The sequence below is a fragment of the Bidens hawaiensis genome, unplaced genomic scaffold (assembly GCF_021521415.1).
Source record: "Bidens hawaiensis isolate Kalapana, Puna unplaced genomic scaffold, B.hawaiensis_p1.1 tig00000055_1, whole genome shotgun sequence".
Classification (NCBI taxonomy): domain Eukaryota; kingdom Viridiplantae; phylum Streptophyta; class Magnoliopsida; order Asterales; family Asteraceae; genus Bidens; species Bidens hawaiensis.
The window spans coordinates 5,792,268-5,812,168 of NW_027491016.1; the positions used below are offsets into that span (position 1 = coordinate 5,792,268).

At 34.5% G+C, this 19,901-nt stretch overlaps 1 protein-coding gene and 1 pseudogene across 1 annotated transcript; one reads left to right on the forward strand and one right to left on the reverse strand.

Annotated features, from left to right (window-relative positions):
- Positions 1-13,097: 13,097 nt before the first annotated feature.
- LOC143541238 (mitochondrial uncoupling protein 5 pseudogene) lies at positions 13,098-13,484 on the forward strand (annotated as a pseudogene).
- A 684-nt stretch (positions 13,485-14,168) lies between these two features.
- Positions 14,169-19,695, reverse strand: LOC143541332 (rho GTPase-activating protein REN1-like). The gene is made up of 22 exons (XM_077034202.1): positions 19,513-19,695; positions 19,354-19,419; positions 19,209-19,245; positions 18,676-18,752; positions 18,552-18,610; positions 18,370-18,448; positions 18,065-18,197; positions 17,849-17,968; positions 17,499-17,576; positions 17,064-17,122; positions 16,881-16,950; positions 16,668-16,752; positions 16,239-16,482; positions 15,939-16,097; positions 15,643-15,692; positions 15,386-15,446; positions 15,227-15,310; positions 15,021-15,134; positions 14,795-14,895; positions 14,659-14,707; positions 14,487-14,582; positions 14,169-14,387 (listed from the first exon to the last, which is right to left on the reverse strand). The coding sequence occupies exons 1-22, from the start codon at positions 19,693-19,695 to the stop codon at positions 14,214-14,216; spliced, it is 2,178 nt and encodes a 725-aa protein (XP_076890317.1). The 3' UTR covers positions 14,169-14,213.
- Between the last annotated feature and the right edge of the window lie 206 nt (positions 19,696-19,901).

Consider the following 19,901-nt stretch of genomic DNA (forward strand, 5'->3'; position numbering starts at 1 on the left):
GTCCTCACTTTCTTCTTAAGTTACTACAGTTATTGTGTGAATAGTCTACTTGAATGGTTGTTATAGATCGTGCAAAGCCTTCGGGTGAGGTTTTGATAGAGTGATAATTGGGTCGGTGGAAGTGGGTTTCGGTGATTTGTAATGTGGTTTGGCAAGTTGTTGTTTTGAAGATCCTCGTTTGCGAGCTACCGTGGCAAATGGTTGGAAACTGAGGGTGTTGTTTTTTGGAACAGAGTACGGGATTTTTTTTCTAGTTTTAATCTACTTTTGTTATTGTTTGTCATCTGATCCAATTATATGATTACACATCATCTCCAGTTTCGAGATCTCACACGTTGGAGTCAACAGGTTAAGGTGTGATCGTAGGTATGAAAAGGGATGAGTTCGGTACCCATTGGTACTCATCCCGAGTTTTCAGATCTTAATTTTTTTAAAACTTGGTACCAGTACCGAAAATGCTCGGTGAAAATTTGGTAAATACAAGTAACGATACCAATCCCAATTTTCTTAAAAACTTGGTAAAAATTCGGTAAATACAAATACCGATACCATGGTGATTCATGAACGTTTCAACACTCAATTTTCATGATGAATTCGATTTTCATTTGTTTTGTAACGTGGTAATTCTCAAAATTCCAACCCCTCATTTTCATTGGGGTAAAGTGCCATTTTCGTCCCTATGGTTTGGCAAAGACAGAATTATAGAAATTGTCCTTTATCTTTACCCCAAATTTCACTCGTGGTCCTTTATCTTTAAAGTTGATCTATTTTATCCTTTACGTTTCTAAATACGACACTGTTTGTCCCTTTTCCCTAACCCAGTTAGATTTTCTCGTTAAGTCCTGTCATGTGCATTGCACATGAGTCAAGTTGGTCATTTTACCTGTTTCTTAAAAAAAACATTTTATAATATAAACAATTTAATTATAATAGTTATTTAAATATTATTTAACTTAACGCCAACTCAGCTCTCCAACCACCGTAGCTTCATCTCAAGCGAGCCACCACCACAGTCTTCTCCGGCAAGCCACCACCACCGTCATTTCTGGCAAGCCACCAACACTACAACCCGAACCCACCACTATTACTGCCTACCTCTCTCTCTCTCTCTCTCTCTCTCTCTCTCCCTCACACACACGAACAGCCACCACTGCAACCCTCTTCACCTCGTCACTTTAATTTAAACAGAGGAAGGCAGCAAAAGGTAAATCAAAGGCCATTAATGTCACACCCCAACCTAAGGCGGAAATGCCGGGGCGTGATCTGATTGCTCACAGCTCGTAGATACTATCATGAATATAAATGACAATATCTAATTAATTATTTTATTCAAAGAATACACACAATATCCAAATATAACAAAATATTCCAAATAGATAGATATGATTTCCAAACAAACTTAAGCAATGGTTTTCTTTATTAAATCCTAAGGTTTTGTCTAAGTGTCCAACTTCAATCTTCAATACAAAGCAACCTGCATATGCGTAGAAAATAAAAGAGTTTGTCAACAACACATGTTGAGTGAGATGATCACCAGATTTTGACTCAACAACAACAATATATATATATATATATATATATATATATATATACTAGATTAGGTACCCGTGTACAACACGGGTTTAACAAATGTAGTTTTATAAGTCTAAAACATTCTGAATATCAATAAAATAATAAAATGTCATGATAAACATTCAGAATATCAAATAATAATAAGTCAATATATTTTTTATTTTACTAATACATTAGTCACAAAATATGCAAAATATTGTATGATCGAACACAATATAAATGATATGATTATTCATGTCATGAGTAAAAATAGAGAATATAAAAATTGCTAAATTACATCAAATAAGGACAAAATTAAGTTACAGTCAATTTTTACAAAGTAACAGGTTGTGTCAATGTTTAAATTACAATTCATAATATGATACAAATAAAAAAAATAAAGAAACAAAATTACAGATAAGCAATAATTACATAATTATGTGTAAAATGTATACAATATTTGAAATTATACTCGTAACTTTTACCCTCATTGTTCCCAGCCCCAAACCAACAATACATATTGGCTTTTAATCAGTGGGTTAATATCCAATGCCAACATGGAATTAACCTCAAAACTTTCATATGTAGCCAATGCCCAAAACCAAATTAATATGGTCTTCACAACTTTCCTTTTCCTAATCCTATTTCCCAAATTAGGCTCATTATCACCTTTGTATTCAAAATAAGTATATACCTGATATCATATTCAGCTCTTTTGAGTTTTTATACAAACTGGAAAAAAAATCAGCATATCCCAGCCAATCCTAAACACAGAGGCATTTGTACCCCCAACAATTCAAATTTCCATTAAATTTTTAATTCCAAAATTTGCCCTTGTTAAATTTATAACCATCTCCATCATTTTTGTTGACTTTTTAGCACATTTACTTTGTCATTTTTCTCGTACTTCAAAATTTGGAATTGGTTGTTAATAATGAACTCCACTTTGGAAGTTTTGAGTTATGACCGGTATTAACAGGTCTTCAATAAGTAATTTGTCCATTTGACTTTCCATATAACCACCTATGTCTTTAATTCAGGTTTTAAAAAATTCATGTGAAGTTAACCAGTTAAACCAAAACATATATAGCTCCAAATTATAATTTATAAGCCCCGGACCCTTAGTTTAGAATAAAAAAAAAAGAGATTTTATTACCAGAGATGTGATAATTAACAATTGTAATGTAGAGAGTTCCAAGAGTTTGATGACTTCAGCGACGAACTCCGTATTTTGGTTTAGTGTTACCTAGCTGGCAATTCATTTAACATCGTATATCAACTTGATGCCTTTAACATGATTTCAAAAGCCCAAAATCATTCAATTTAATATATGATTATAAATTTATAATAAATATCTAATGATTAATGAAACTAATTAAATGTTTGTATCATCATTATACGCATTAAAATAGATTTAGAGTAACTTTTAACCAATTTGAGTTGTTTCCCTTTTCCACTAACCTGAGATAAAAAAGCATCCAAATAGGCTTGTATCCTCATTTTACCACAATGAGAGGAATAATATACAATTCAGGCCTCAAGTGTTTCAAGTCAAATACTGCAATTTTGATAGAACAAGAGCAACAAACAACTCAAATGCAAAAGAAAACATATTATTCGGGGCTGCATACTTTAAAATTGACCCAACCCATAATAATGTGTTAAGTATTTGAATTCTACAAACATATTCTCTTTGAATTTTAAATAAGGGTGTTCTCATTTGATTTTTTTTATTTTCCTAAATAATAAGTTTTTTAATAAAATTTGTGATATTTGTTTGTAACCAAGTATAATCAGCCCATACATAATGACCTTATATAAACTAATCAAGCCCTAAGATTACATATACCAAAAGAACCAAACGATATGAAGAATTTGAAAGCCCATAACCAAATGATATAAATAAGTAACACTGAAATCTGAAGCCTAACATAACCTTAAACATATACATAAATCTTTTGTAAAACACAAAAAGAACATCGAATTGGTATATATGAACAAAAACTTGTATACAAAAGCCCTTTAGGTAAGTAACATAATCACATTTATACATGTATATAAATAATAAAAACCGTTTGTTTCTTTCTATGTGTTTTACATACTCAAGGAGACCCATACTTCAACAAAATCATAACTACACATACCTCTTATTTATAATGTTTAGTGAATGGCATAAACAAAATCATAATTAATAAAAGTCATATTCATTGATATACCCGATTGCCTACTGAATTATAAAGTTAAGTAAAATTAAAGATACTTGAATGAATAGCATAAGCAGGAATGCCCAAAAAGGGACTGCAAACATATAAATCTTACAAACTTTAACATATATCCGGCAAAGTTACTAATTAACAAACACAAAATTGATTTACTATCCATTAATCAATCAATCAATAACAATAAACGAAACATGGACATCAATAATCGATAATAGATTATCAATAATGGATTCATAAAGCTTTATTTATTAGTTAAAAGTTTTATTAGAGGACACGCCAGAGCAATTAACAACAAAATATGTACCTTAATCACCGTAGCAATCGACGGGACATGAACGAAAGTGTGTTATTATGATAGAAATCCTCAATTGAAAAATAGAAAACCAACCCCAATACTAATAGCCCCCAATTTACTAAAGCGTTAAATGAACAGAGGCTTCAATTTGAAAATACAAACACAACTTAAATTAAAAAAAAGATTAATTTTCAAATCGTAGAATCAAGTATGCCTAAATAAATTCGTAAATCAACCTAATCGACTGAAACAAATGATTATGAACTGAATCCAAATTAAAAAAAAATAACGGCTAAACCTATAATGGCTAAACCTATATATTTAAATTAAACTGTGATAGTAATCGAAGAAAGGCATACCGACCGACATAAAAGTTCCGATTGAATAGTAACGATGGCGAGGAGAGGAAACTGGAAGGTGATTTTGAATATGGCCGGATCTGTGGTGGGAGGCGGTATCGATGAGACGTGGATGATGATGAAGATGATGATAAGATGGCGGAATTTGTGGTGGGCTGCAGATACACGATGAAGAAGATGATGAAGACATGTTGATGATGAAGATAGATTTAGGGTTCGGAAAAGATAAAATGGATGTTTTGTGAGATTAAATGGGTCGGATACCCGTTTTGGAGAGATGGTTTTAGAGAGGCGGGAAATGATGAGGGATAATGTGGTAAGGAGATGACACGTGGCATGAGGGAAGTTTTATTTATTTATTAATATAGATATATATAAATGATAAATACGCAAACCAATCTATGTGTTAATAATCAATCAAACTATAACAAACCATATACACAACCAAAGACTTGCTAGTGTGCCAATGAATCGTTGGCAAGCAAATCGGGCATTGATTACGATGACTAAAATTTGTCGGTTTACCTTCGCCAAGCGGATCGGGCTCCGGTTACTAAGAAGGTTGTATGATCATACTAATGAGAATCCTATACAAGGGGATATGTTCGACCTCTCCGAATGTTGTCAAGTAAACAATTAAACATGTAGCAATTAGCAAATAACATTCAACTGATATTCACACAATGAATATGTTTGCGAGTTTGTGTATATATATAGGATAGAAATATGAGTAAGTACGCATATGTCCCCCAAAATGTTCAAAAACATTGCATAAAAAGGGGAATGACCAAACTCACCTTAGATTTATAACAAGCGATTAATAAATGCGATTAAACGAGCTAACGAAAAAGCGAGTCGTCCACTACACGTCAAATGTTATAAACAATCAGAATCTGAATCTTTGATATATGATAATAGAATTAAAAAAGAACTCGTGGCCGCTGGAATCAGTCCAACGGACATTTAGAACTCAAGTTATGTTTGTTTTAAGATTTAAACGAGCTGGTACCGACCAGAATCCGAACAGCGTGTCGGGAGCCGGGTTTTGGTCAGTAGCATGAAATTACATTATGAGAATAAAAGTCTTCTGGACCGAATGTTGAATCCGACCAGAAGTATGAGAAAACGGATAGTCAAAGTTGTTGACTATTCTACCCTTTAACGAGTTTTAAGCGAATTGACCAGTCAACACCCTTCAACCACCAAAATTGATTAAAGGTTTTTGACTAGGGAATGTATACGAATGATTATTATGTTTACAACTTACCCGGAAAGCAAAATAACAAAGAGATATGACGAGTCAACGGTCCACGCGCATGTAAAGTCAAACGTCTAAGAGTATGTCTTCAACAATAATGCAAAAACCGAAGAGTTTGATGAAGGTTGGAGGTAGGTGACGGCTGGAGACTCTCTCTAGGTTTAGGATTAAGTTTGTGACAGAGATTATGAGGCTTGTTTATATAGGAATAGCAAAAACGAACCATATTTGGAAGATTTACTCGTTTAGGTAACCGAATAAGAGTTTAATGACCAAATCGATGAAATAAACCAAAAGATTTCGTGCTTGATCAGTAATCTAAGAGTATGGACTTTTATTTTAGTTAACATCCTTTCCTTGTACCTTATTTCACTCGATTTATGCCTAAAATAAGCGATTTGGTTACTAAAAACAAATTAGGAAACAAAATAAGCTATTTAGAAAATCTGGTACAATAACTAACAAAATTTGGCTTGGACACCAAGAAAACGAAATTGGACCAGCTATAACATTTCTTGGAGTTTAAGTTTCGTTAATTTAATCAAAAATAGGAAAGAATTGGCAAAACTAGTCCTTGTAATTCCCGAAAATGCAATTTTTAGCCGTTTTAAGCGATTTTAAGAGTTTCTAAGGATTATTTGGCATAATTGAAAGTTATTAAATTATAAAACAAGTTAACCCAAGTTAAATACCAATAAATACAAGTTTTAAATATTTCAAAAGATCCGAATAACATTCCCGAATCAGTTTAAACTTAATGAACACAAATACGAAAAATCCGAGAGGTTACAATTAATCATCCTCCGTCCAAATTGAAACCCTAATCAAAGTCCATTCATCGTATTCCAGTAAATCGGAGCCATTCATCATCTTCTGGACAAATCAAAAGCCTAAATAAAGTCCATTTATCCTATTCCGTCTAAATCGGAACCCTAATTGAAACCCGTTCATTGTCTTTCTATGACCAATTAAGGACTCGTCTTCAACCTTAATGGTTCCAGATCTTCGATAATGGTGGCGGCGGTTATGGAAGAGATTCCGGCAACGGTTATGGCAGAGCTTCCGGCAGCTTCATCTTTATATCGAAGACCATATAGAGAAAGGGTGGGGAGGCAGAGATGGTGGTGCTTGCAGATGGGGGTTGGAGGTTGGATGGTGGTTGCATGACGATGATTTGCAGATGGGGGTGGGTGGATGTGGGAGACGGGGTGGGCCAGCTGTGGTTGTCTCCTGCTATGATAGTGGTGGTTTATGACTGTCATCGTCGGAGATGGTGATGGTGGCTCGCCGGAGAAGAAGCAGTTGCGGCGGTGATGATCTGAACAAAGGTTGAAGGGAGGTGGGGTTATGTATATTATTCTCAATCTATATGTATATTTGTAAGGCCCCGAACCCCGGGAACCCCAACAGTTGGCATTCATTCAAAACACTCGTAAAAATATTTAAACTTAAAAACAATTCATTTCATTAAAATAACCATCTCAGAGTATATTTTAGCGGAAAACATAAATAATAAAATAAGTTCCCAAAATTCCGGGAATATTGCCCAAAACCAATTCAATTATATTTATAAAACTTTTTAAATTAAAATGTTCAAAAATAAAATATTCCATCCACGTATGCCCTTCACCGTCCAAGTAGCTTCGTGCACGTCCAAGCGATAAGGCATCCTCTTCCTAACCTGAAACTCATACTAACATGCACACAAAGTCAGCTTGAGCTGAGTGAGTTCAAGTTTTGAAAAAATAACATCAGTAAATAATAATCATGATAGTCATTCCAAAAGTTTTAAACTGTAAACGGGATACATCAGTTAAACCATCATCATTGATAAATAATCATTCTCATACATACATATATATATATATATACATATATATATATATATATATAAACATCCTTATAAGTACATCCCTATATATATATAAATATATATATATATATATATATATATATATATATATATATAACATCCAAGTAATAACATCAGGGTCGAGCAACGTACAACCCAAACACGTAACATCAGGGTCGAGCAAACGTACAACCCAACATCAGGGTCGAGCAAACGTACAACCCAAACACGTAACATCAGAGTCGAGCAAACGTACAACCCAAACACGTAACATCAGGGTCGAGTAAACGTACAACCCAAATACGTAACATCTCATCAACGCATGCAAACACAAAGTAAGCATACGTAACATCAGTAGTCGAAACGACTACAACATCGCCAAATATAGGCCATACAATATTTTATATATATACATACTATAACATCCCAAGGCCAACTATATACTAGCAAGACTATATAAAATAGTTTAAACGTTTCATCAGGAAAAATCTTTTAGGTGTGCATGCTAGCCCAAAACTTAAAAGAGTAAAAAGGGGCATCATGAACTCACTTGACACAAGACACGGATTCACCACGAGCTAGAGAATCCCTAAGTAATCCCAAAACTCAAACACCTGTCGGTTTACATTCAGTCAATACTAATGACATCAAGATGACTCGTTTATCCTACGAGACGTTCTAACATGGTTCGAGTTACCTAAACCCTTGACCTCATCAAACTTAATCACAACAGCCCCCAAGGTCCCACATTCACCAAAACGACCCTTAGGTACTCCCGAAAGCACTAGGTGATACCAATACGCGCGTTTAAGAGTCATTTAGGCCGTTAACATCCAACTCAGCTCCGTGTGGACCTATTATGATAAAATCACAGCCAACAAGTCCACACAACGCTACACGAGTCAAATGGGTCGGTAACTCGCAAGTACAACGCACCAACTACTCAATAACCGCAATTGCGCGTTGTACCGACCCGTTGGAGTAACCGACAACCAATTCAGCCCCATAACTTATAAAAATGATTTTGCCACAGCCCGTACATCAAACCAAGTGTCCCCGAGCTGAATTGGTCGTTAATCACTTCAACACTCGCGGTAAACGCATCAAACTACAATTCTAGCCAACCGAACACTAACAATCTAACTACAACTAGTTGACCAATCTAACGAACACCAATGAACATGATTTTTTTAGGTATGATATACAGGACATACCTAGGAATATTGTGGTGCAAAAACTCACTTCAAATAGCCTCGACAAGAACACAATTGAACATCCACCGGTTAAGCCTAAAACGAACCTATCGATCAATAACAAGTAGAACGTGCAGATTTTAGCATGCGAAGATGCATTTAATTACATAGGATAACATTTGAAATAAATTATTAAATTTTTACCAGACTTTAATAAATGTCTTAGGTTTATAAAAATATTTTTATAATATTTTTCTAGTGGACACAAAAATTATAAAAATTCCTCCAACACAGCAAGATACGTGCAGCTATTACAGTGTGCAACAAAATGGTTTTATTTTTATAAAATTCATTACCAAACCAAATTAAACGATTCCAATTGAGTTTGATTCGTAACTCAAAATATTAAGTTTTAGAAGTGGAGCCAGCTAATTTGGACTTGTTGAAAAAGAGTTATGATGTCGGGAAGACAGACCAGAGTCCGTCATCCCGCATCAGCTTTGACACTCGATTTTATAAATTCATAAAAACCATTCAAATCTCGTCCAAAAATTACATATTATACCTTTCTGGAAACTAGACTCAAAGTAGAACATCATGGAATCAAGAATCGATCAAAAACTAGAATAAAAAACTAGACTCAAACTAGACTCACGTTACACACCCTACAATAAACGTATACGAATCTGTCAGCAAACTGTTATCATCAAAACTCAACCCTAACGTGTTCGATAACGGGTTTAATGGTGAAAAGGACTTGCATGGACGTTAGACTAACCTTTAATTGATGTTTTACGCTCACGACTTGGCCGGAAAAAGAAAAATCGCAGGGTTTGGGGCTGATGGAGGCAGCCGATCGGACATATGAGGGAGGGGTTAGGGTTTTTTTTGTTTATGATATAAAAATCTTACACTCTAGCCCCTCCAAATGGAAATAAGTAGCAATTTGGTGAAAAAGTTAATTAGTTTAACTTACAGGAATGACGCGAAGGCCCCCCGAGAAATGCTGGACAACTCCCGAGAAATATACATATTTTACAAGCTTTAAATCTTTAAACCGGAAATTAACAGGTGTTACAATATTAAAATGTTTTTTAAATAAATGGTTTTGTAAATATAAAAGGTTATTTGTTTATAATCTTGTAATTAAATTTAGTTTTAATCATTAAAATGATTTTTTAAATAAATGAGTAAAATGACCAACTTGCCCTCATGTGCAATGCACATGACAAGACTTAATGAGAAAATCTAATTAGGTTAGGGAAAAAGGACAAACGGTGTCGTATTTAGAAACGTAAAGGATAAAACAGATCAATTTTAAAGATAAAGGACCACGAGTGAAATTTGGGGTAAAGATAAAGGACTGTAATTCTGTCCTTGGCAAATAATGTGAATTTAGTCCAAAAAATTTAATTTTTGCATATGGACCATCCATGTTTCCTAATTCTTGCCAATTTTACATCCAAATCACTAACCTCGTTAAATTGAATCGTTAAGTCAGGGGTAGACGTGTCTTTTCACTCTTTCTTTATTATATGAGTACAGTGCCAGAATGTTCGTGAAGTTTGGTCACATTTGCGAATTTCGTTAGAAAATATTAATTTTCGCAATTAGACCCTCGATGTTTCCTAACCGTTGCCAATTTTGTCATAATGTTATCGGTCTAAATTCAACGTTAACTGAGGGGTGTTACTGTTCTTTTACATGTTCATTTACATTATTATTATTATTATTATTATTATTATTACTACTACTACTACAACACTGAGGTAAACCCTTTATATGACTAAAAATAAAGAAAAATAAACTAACGGGTACTATATTAGATTCAAACATAGGAATCGTGAGATGTTATAAATGTCATCGAACAAACACATAATAATAATAATAATAATAATAATAATAATAATAATAATGTAAACAAGCATGTAAAAGGACAGTAACACCCCTGAGTTAACGGTGAATTTAGATCGAGTTAACAATTTGGACGAAATTGGCAACGTTTGGAAATATCGAGGTTCTAATTGCGAAAAAAATATTTTTGGACAAAATTCGCAAATGCGACCAAACCTCAGGGATGATTTTGGCACTTTACTCATATAATAAAGAAAGAGTGAAAAGACATGTCTACTCTTGATTTAACGATTAAATTTAAAGGGATTAGTGATTTGGATGTAATTAGCAAGAATTGGGAAACGTGGATGGTCCATATGCAAAAAATAAACTTTATAGACTAAATTCACGTTATTTGTCAAACCACAAGAACGAAAATGACACTTTACTCTTTTCATTTACTTGTTTATTTGTTTATTTAGTTATTTGTGAATTAAAACATGAAATTCATGATAAGCTCTTAAACTTTTGAATTATTTTTATTTTTACTAAAGAATGTTACAAATCTCTGCCTCATCCACAACCTCAATCACGATTTAATTTAATGATTTACTTAATTATTCATATCGTTAAAATTTTCAACCTCATATATGTCGCAAAACTTACCCTCATCTTACAAAATTTTGCACATTTTATGTCACACCCCGACCAAAATAAGGCGGGACATGCCGGGACGCGACTATGATTTCAAATGCACAATACCTTGAGTGATGCATTGATAAGAATGGATTTCTTCAACTCGGAATCAATTGTATAGTGATAGAATATAAGGTAAAGGTACGGAAGAAAGAAGATTAAAGAGAATAAGAGGATCTTAGTGGGTTTTGATGGAGTGACAATTGGGTCGGTGGAAGTAGGTTCCGGTGATTTGGAATGTGATTTGGCGGGTTGTTGTTTTGAAGATCCTCGTTTGCGAGCTGCCATGGCGGATGGTTGGAAGCTGTAACATTTGTCATTTTTCAATCCCGAAAACCCGACCCGTTTTAAAATTTTACTATGACAAAAACCAAACGTGTATCGTTTAAAGGTATTCGGTTGTGTAGGTTTTGTAACTGAACCCAGAGTCAACTAGTAGAAGCTAGATGATAGAAGCCGACCGATGGTATATTTGAAAGTCTTGTTACGTGTTTTTTAAATAAACCAACAAGATACCAAGCCTGTGTTTGATTCATAAAATGTGGTGGAATTGGAATTGCCAAATATTTACTTAGAATGGTGTTTGGTTGAATATGGAATTGGAAAATAATCCATCAAATTTCATCAACCAAAGGAATTTAAAATTCCTTTCTATATGTGATGGAATTCTAAATTTTCCAATGAAATATGTAAAGGTTACCAAAATACCCATGTCTTCAACCTTGTGTACTCATCCAAGACCCATCTTGAACTGAAAATAAATAAGTTCTTGAACCAAGTCAACCAACATAAATTAGAGTGAATAAATAATCAAAGTTTGTGTTCATCCAGGAACTGATCATTTGATTCAAGATTTTCACCTTGTGTACTCATTCAAGATCCATCTTCAACTAAAAATAAATAAGTTCTTGAACCAAGTCAACCAACATAAATTAGTGTGAATAAATAATCGAAGTTTGTGTTCATCTAGAAACCGATCATTTGATTCAAGTAAACGAAAATCATAAACCATCAATGGGAACAAATCATCCAGCAGAAATTTCATATGTTGCATATTGCTGGAGACTCCGACGGTCGGCTCACCGGAACTGAAACTAAGGTGCTATTTGTTTTTGAAGACAAAAACTGTCTGCAATCTGATTTCATCTGATTTCATGTCTGCAACTGAAGATGTGGTCTGAAGGTTTGCAATCTGAAATATAATACTGTTTGTTTTGTAAACTGGATATCGTCTACATAAGCTGAAATAATTTAACATTCGAAATCTGTAATATTCAAGTCATTTAACATTCAAGTCATAAAAAAATACCATAATAGCACCAAGTATCAATAACCAAGAAAAAAAAAGTAAAATAAACTCAAAGTATGCTATTTTGCATTAATTCTTGTGCTATTTGTTCTCGAAGTTGTCTCATGAATTCACGGTCCGTTGAACTTCCATGGCGTGGTACTTCTTCTTCTCTATTTTCACCACCATCTTGTACATGTTCATCTCCATCTAGAATTAAATCACAAATAATTATTCTTTAATGCTAAAAATAATAACCTAGTTTATAGAACTAGTGCTCGTAGATAAAAGAATAATAAAACTTACAATTAATAAAAGTATAGAACTATGTCGTTTCAATACCATTAACAAACTGCCATGTCTACCGATTAACCAATTTAACACGAATAGATAACAAACCGACCGATCGAAAGTATAACAAAATTATCAAAAACGCAATAAAAAACGTGTAAATCTGAAACGCAGCCATAAGCCTTAACCAAAACTTAACAAATAAATAAATAAATCTGAAACGCAGCCATAACCCTAACAAGTATAACTATTTTAAGTGATGGTCGTAACGGCGAACCGCGCGATGATCGTAACGGCGTCCCAGTTGGCGTCGTACGACCAGTTCAAGGAGATGATAATCAATAACGGCGTTATGACGGACGGGTTAGGTACGCACGTGACGGCTAGTTTTGCAGCGGGGTTTGTGGCGTCGGTGGCGTCTAATCCGGTGGATGTGATTAAGACACGTGTGATGAATATGAAGGTGGAGGAAGGGGTGGCGCCGCCGTATAAGGGTGCGGTGGACTGTGCTGTGAAGACCGTTAAGGCGGAGGGGCCCATGGCGCTTTATAAGGGGTTTATACCCACGATTTCCAGACAAGGGCCGTTTACGGTGGTGCTGTTTGTCACGCTTGAACAAGTCCGGAAGTTGCTTAAAGATTTTTAATTTAATTATATTTTTGGAATAATAATAATATTATTTTCGGAAATAAATTAAGTTATAGGCTTGATGAATGATGATGGTGAAAAACTTTGGTTAATTATATGGTTTTTAGTATTGGAATGGTTACGAATATGTTATAAGTTTAAAATAATATTACAAGATTATATTATATTTTTACTATTTTTATTAGAATATTCGTGTAGTTTTTGAATTCACGTTGTTAAATGTTCTTATTACGTATGTTTCAATGGCATATTTAAAATTTTGAAAAACTCTGTTAAAAGTTACAAAAGAAACATAATTTGAGCTTTGGTCGTCGCTTAGAATTAGAAATTTATGTGTGGCGACTAAATTAGTTAGGTGTGTCTATAGATTAATAGGGGACGCATGGTTTGGCCTTGCAATTAGGCGTGGCGATCGTCACGTCTAGTTTGGTGTCTCGCTCCTGTGTTTAACTGGCTCTGGAAAATACTTGCCAGCTTTATTATGGGAATTTTCCCTATTTTATATTTGTGCTCTTGCAAAAAGAAACACTAATAATTACAAAAATTTATACAATCTCATCCCTTAAAGTGAACACCCAAAATTAGCACGACAATAAGATTTTTGGCTTTTGGGTTTCTTACCTTATACACGTTAAACTTGGTGGAATAAATAGATACTTTAAGAGCAAAAAGATTGCATTTTGGTTCTTATGTTGTGTGAAACGCACCCGTGTTTTATGTGGAGTGATTAGTTAGATGATCCGGGATGCTGTTGTGATGAAATGTCGACTGATGCTTCTTGGTGTTTTAGAGATGACGGATCTCTATTTTCCGTTGTCTCTAACTGATTTGTCGGTTGGTTGCGTTTCAAAAAGGGGAGCCTGCTTGTTATTTTTGACAGTGCTGAGTTTGTATTAGCTGCCTGCCAAAATGACACACACATAATTAGATCATCAATCAATCATCTCCATTATTCAGTCACTAAGAACAGAGGTGTGAAGCCTAGCAAGTATATGTGTACCTCACCCCTTGAATTAGATCCTTTGACAGCAGTTGAAGAAGATTTGTTCATACACGGTTCATCTTTGTGTGTCGAATCAGATGGATGCAATTCATCCTGTCACAAACCACAATTCTCATCCCTCGTCCAGATCAATTTGAGATTACAAACCATGCTGCTAATCTTATTATACCTTACTATTATGTGTATTTAAAGCTTCACGATCCTTCTCTTTATCTTTTCTGTACAGAAAAATGTGAGTAGAATAGTATAATACTTTGTAGTAAAATATGCAGAAGACACAACAGTAATAAAAATAGGAAGCTTACACTTTCCCTTGAGTTAGCTGCATTTCAAGATCAAGAAGTTTTTGTTGTAAACTGATGACTTCAGCCTCCGTTTGAGAAATATCCCCGAGATCTGCATTGGTCTTTAGAACATCTATAAGTTAATAATAACTTATGCATACAAACACTCATAAACAAGATGAGCAGATTGAAATATAACCCAAATTGTAGCAAACGGACTGAACTTACCAACCTAGGAGTAACATACCTTTTCATCAACGGATCCTGGTAACGGTAAGATCTTCTTTGACATCATGAGCCCAGCCTCGAGTACATTCCTCAATTCCCTCTCCCTTTGTAACTCTTCCTTCAATGCTGCTACCTACACACACATTCAAATTCATCCATTTGTAAAAGTAACTTCTAAGGATTTGATAACCAAGTTTTTAATACAATCAATTATTGAGAACATACCTCTTGATCAAGAGCTATATGACGGTCCCTTAAAGCTTCCTTTTTACTTAACAATTCCTCTTTTAAAATTGAATTGTGTCTTGCCTGTAGTCAAAATGAGTTTATATAAACATTCACCAAGGATTCATAATTTGCTGAAGAATGAGATATATTGGCTACCTCTTCTTCAACTTTCTTCATTAAATCAGCTTTAAGGGTCTCCAGCCTCGAGATTTCATCCCTAACACCATTGAGACAAATTAAGCACATGAGAAAAGAATCACTCTAAAATGGTTTCAACAAGCAATCGAGATCCTATATGCCTTAAAAACGATCATTTTAGTTCAAACTTAAAGGACGTATAAAATAATAAAACACCGTTCTAAATAATACTCCCAGTTTCAAGAATAACTCATAATCTGAAGGAAATCACTTACCTATCCTCACTTATCATGTCACTGTTGTCAATGGGCATGTCCTTCTTTACCTGCACTCATGGAAATCAAAATAATAAACATAATTAAGAGGACACTTTTATATATGTTTACGAAGATAAGATTAAAAGATGCTACTATGAGTGTGTGTTATTTTAAAGTTAATTAGGTAGTGAAATAATATATGAACAGCTAGGGTACTAATTTTTATGAGATCAATAGTACTACTACTACAAAAATTAACTAATAAGACTTCTATAACCAATTAACTAACAGATTAATAAGTGCACAAATCAAACCTTGCCTCCACCACCAACACTAGTATTTGATGCACGATCAGAATTACGAGAACCATTGGATGAATAGTCACCATCTTCATAGTCATCATCTTCGCTAAGCTCTTCACTCCCACTTCCACTGTCTGAGTCAGAATACAGATCAGATAACATGTCCCCTTCCTACAAAAAAAATAAAATAAAAAAATAATAAAAAAGAAAATAATAATAATAACAATAATGCTAGTTATAACTTTAGGGGCATAAATGGTCAATTTTAAAAAAAATAATAATGGCAGGAATATGGAAGTTTCTAAAACCTACCCCAAATATGTTGTCATATTCCTCTAGCAGGGTGATAATGATGGCTTGAGCATGGTTAGCTGCTGCAGCTGCTTGCATGAGTTGTGCAGATCCATCACCCCCCATTTTGAACTCATTATCAAGCTCCACTTCACCAGCCAAAAGGGGTCGAAGAAGTAACGGTGACATACAAGCAGCAACAGCTGAAACACTCATTCGGTTTACATCCTTGTTTTCAGCAACAGCTTCCATTGTCATCAAAATTCTGTAAAATCATACCAAAGAAATTAAAGATACTTGACAGAGAAAATAAACTTGACCATTCATATAATCTAAATTCTGAATTTAGGAGGTTTTGTGCATTAAAAATACACTTTGGATGACTTTCAATCCGTTCAACCCACTCGACCCATTAGAAATTTCCACCTCTACTAGTCATGTATAACCTACCTTTGCAATAGACGGCGATTTGGTTCAGGAAAGGTGTCGCATATAGCTGCATGCATATTACTGACTCTTGAGCCCCGATCAGTTCCTAACCATAAGTTGTTATTAAAACAATAGATCACAAATGCATTTGATTTTTAAGAAACACAAAGTTGATTTTAAAGGGTGGTGATCATAAGTGCATTTGGTTTTATAGAAACACTTTGATAAACATACGGTATGCTTGTAGCAAAGCTTTGCAGCAAGAAGCGGGAACTGGAGATGATGGTAACTCCCGAAGAACATACTGAAACAGTGGTATAAATAAACGAAAAGAAAAATATCAGAAAATATAACAAAAATCAAATTTAAAAATATATGTTAAGCCCATGTGAGAATTTTTTTCATGCTGTGACGCACCTTGATACAGTCTCCAATAACATGTCCATCCTCATCTGCAGTGAACTCTGTTTTTTTTCCTGTACACAGATCATATAAATTCTCCCTTAATAAAACTCTAGGCTTCCTAAAGTAGACTAGTCATTAACAACCATAATGCTCACACTCATTATAAATTTTATCATAACATCAACAATTCAAATCAAATATATTAGACAGTTAGTAGCATCATAGTCTTATCTTATATATTTGCTTGGATATCAACCATATTTTAATACATAATGTGTGGTTACAGTAGAACTAATTTTTCTCTTTTGCAATTCCTATGATACTCATTTAGTACGAAAATTAGTTAAATCAGCTAGGATAATAAACATTCATATATGTGTGTGCGTGTGCGCACGCGCGTGTGTTTTATATGTATGTATGCACACATAAGGATCCAAAGTTACACACCCTGTTCATAATCTTGAATCCGGCGCTCAACAAGTTCTACATCTGCAGCCTGCCGCAAGATTCCTTCTACTTTTATTCCTGAATGATTACTTTCATTTGATCAGTCCAACAATTTTATCATGGTAACATACAGAATGTATCATAGGTTCAAAGTAATATAAGTATGCATCTCATTGATGGGTTAGAGTAACTGAAAAACAAATATGTAAAAAAGACCGCTGATTGATTCTAAATTCTAACAATGGTCATGCATGTTGTCATATTTAGGAAAAAAAAACATATAAACTAAAATCTTCTCACATTAGATTTCATTAGTGTAGTATAGAACTAAAGAAGTATGAGAATCTTACCATGCTCTTCTACGTATCTGAGGGCTTTCTCCAAGAAAGTTGGAGTCCCATCAATATCTTCCAATGCAAGTAAGACTGGTCGGCCAAGGACAAGGGATTTTGGAGGCAAACGATCTTTTGCTGTTGGAATAAATATACAAAATAGCATTATTACAACAATCATTTTAATTTCTATTAATACTCCTGTCCGTATAACCATGATTAGGAGAAGCTTACAGTGTTCATGAGAACCATCCGCATTCTCACCCTTTTCATTTTTTGATATCCCAGTTTGGCCAACAGTAGGTGCATTTTCCAAAGCTTCCCCTAATGCTGTCTTCCATTCATGTAAATCCTCTAAAGTTTCAGCCTATAGAAATAACATCCAATAAGCAGAAATAGGTACAAAATTACCTGATGCTACTTTAAATTTCCAACCTCTCACTCTCTAATTATCTATATAACCTAAGTAGCAAATTGAATGACAGAATGTGACACAATATGATGCGTTTCTGTAAGGGTAGTATGGTAAATAGAGAAACCTTAAGAGTAAATGACCTCCCGTCACGGCCATCAGGGAATGACACCGTTATGAGCTTCTTATCTGCTTTCGCAACGACACTAAAATTCACATTAAATAAGGCAGAAACAAGAAAATATTAAAATTATAATATGCAAATGCAGGTTAATGTAATAGAAGATGGGCCTCAGAAAGAAAGCCAACCTGCCTGAACTGTTGAGGTCTATGCCCCCAATGGTTAGATTTGCCTCAGAACTAGCATTCTGTATCAATAAAATGATAATAAGCAAACCACCAACAGGAAAAAGTTACAAGATATGCAACTTACCGGATCACTTCGGAAGAAGACCAATGAGGTTTCTGTCAGAATAAACCATCTTTTCTTCCATGAGGTCCAGCCAATCCCTACATAAGTGTTTTATGATAAGAATATGTTTTGTGCGCCTTTATTATTTAAAGTTATAATAGTTTCTTCTCGCTAATTATGCTTATTTGGCATTAAATAATGTTTTAACATATAATAATAATAATAGTAACATCACCACTAGGGGTGCAAACGACTCTCTAGCTACTCGAGATCGGCTCGTGAAAAAGCTCGATCGAGCCGAGCCTAAACGAGTCCAAGCCAGAGCCTAAAAGTAAGCTCGTTTAATAAACGAGCCTGAGCCCGAGCTGGCTTGTGAGCCTAAACAAGCCTAGCATTATCATAATTTTTATAATATATATAAATTAATTAATAAATAGCAAATGAGCCGAGCTAGAGCTTTAGAAACAGAGATGGTAACGAGTTCGGGGTCGGCTCAGGTCGTTAGCATCCCTAATCAGCATGCAGTAAATGATAATTAGAAATCACCACCTTACCTTTTGATGAGAGAAATAGTGGTCCACTCTTGTAAACCTGCAAATCATGAAGCATTCTGAGTGCTAGTACTAAAAAAAATGCAGAAAGCAACAAACTAACACAAACAAGGCAAGTAATAATGAAACGGAAAGCTATTTAATTTACCTTATTGTCATTGCGACAAGTTTGCTTCTCCAAGGATGGAGTTGCAGGCGCCACATGACCATCTCCCTACATCAACGAAGAATAATCAATTTAAATTATATATAACCAGAGCATAAGAATAATAATAATAATAATAATAATAATAATCGTAAATGAAACCTGAGGAGGATGATGTGCATCTGCGGCATTGTTGTGGTTTCTCCAATCGGCGGAAGCAGAATGGCTTTTCGTCAAATCAGGCTTGTGTTTGTGATCAGCGGCAGCATTGTTGTGGTGTTTGTGATCAGCGGCGTTGTGATTTTTTAAATGATCAGCGGTGATGGTGTTTTTGGAATTAGGCATCTTCCTTCAATCATGTAAATCAAATCAATCAAAAACCTGCAATCAATACAAAATATTAACAGCATGCATTTCGTAAATGAAACGATATTAAACACTTACATTAATTTGTTGATTTGTGTTAATGGAAACGCGAGGATGAAGCACATACGTTACCTGCCTCGTTTTTGTTTTTGGTTCACGGATCTTTTCCATAATAATCGCCAACT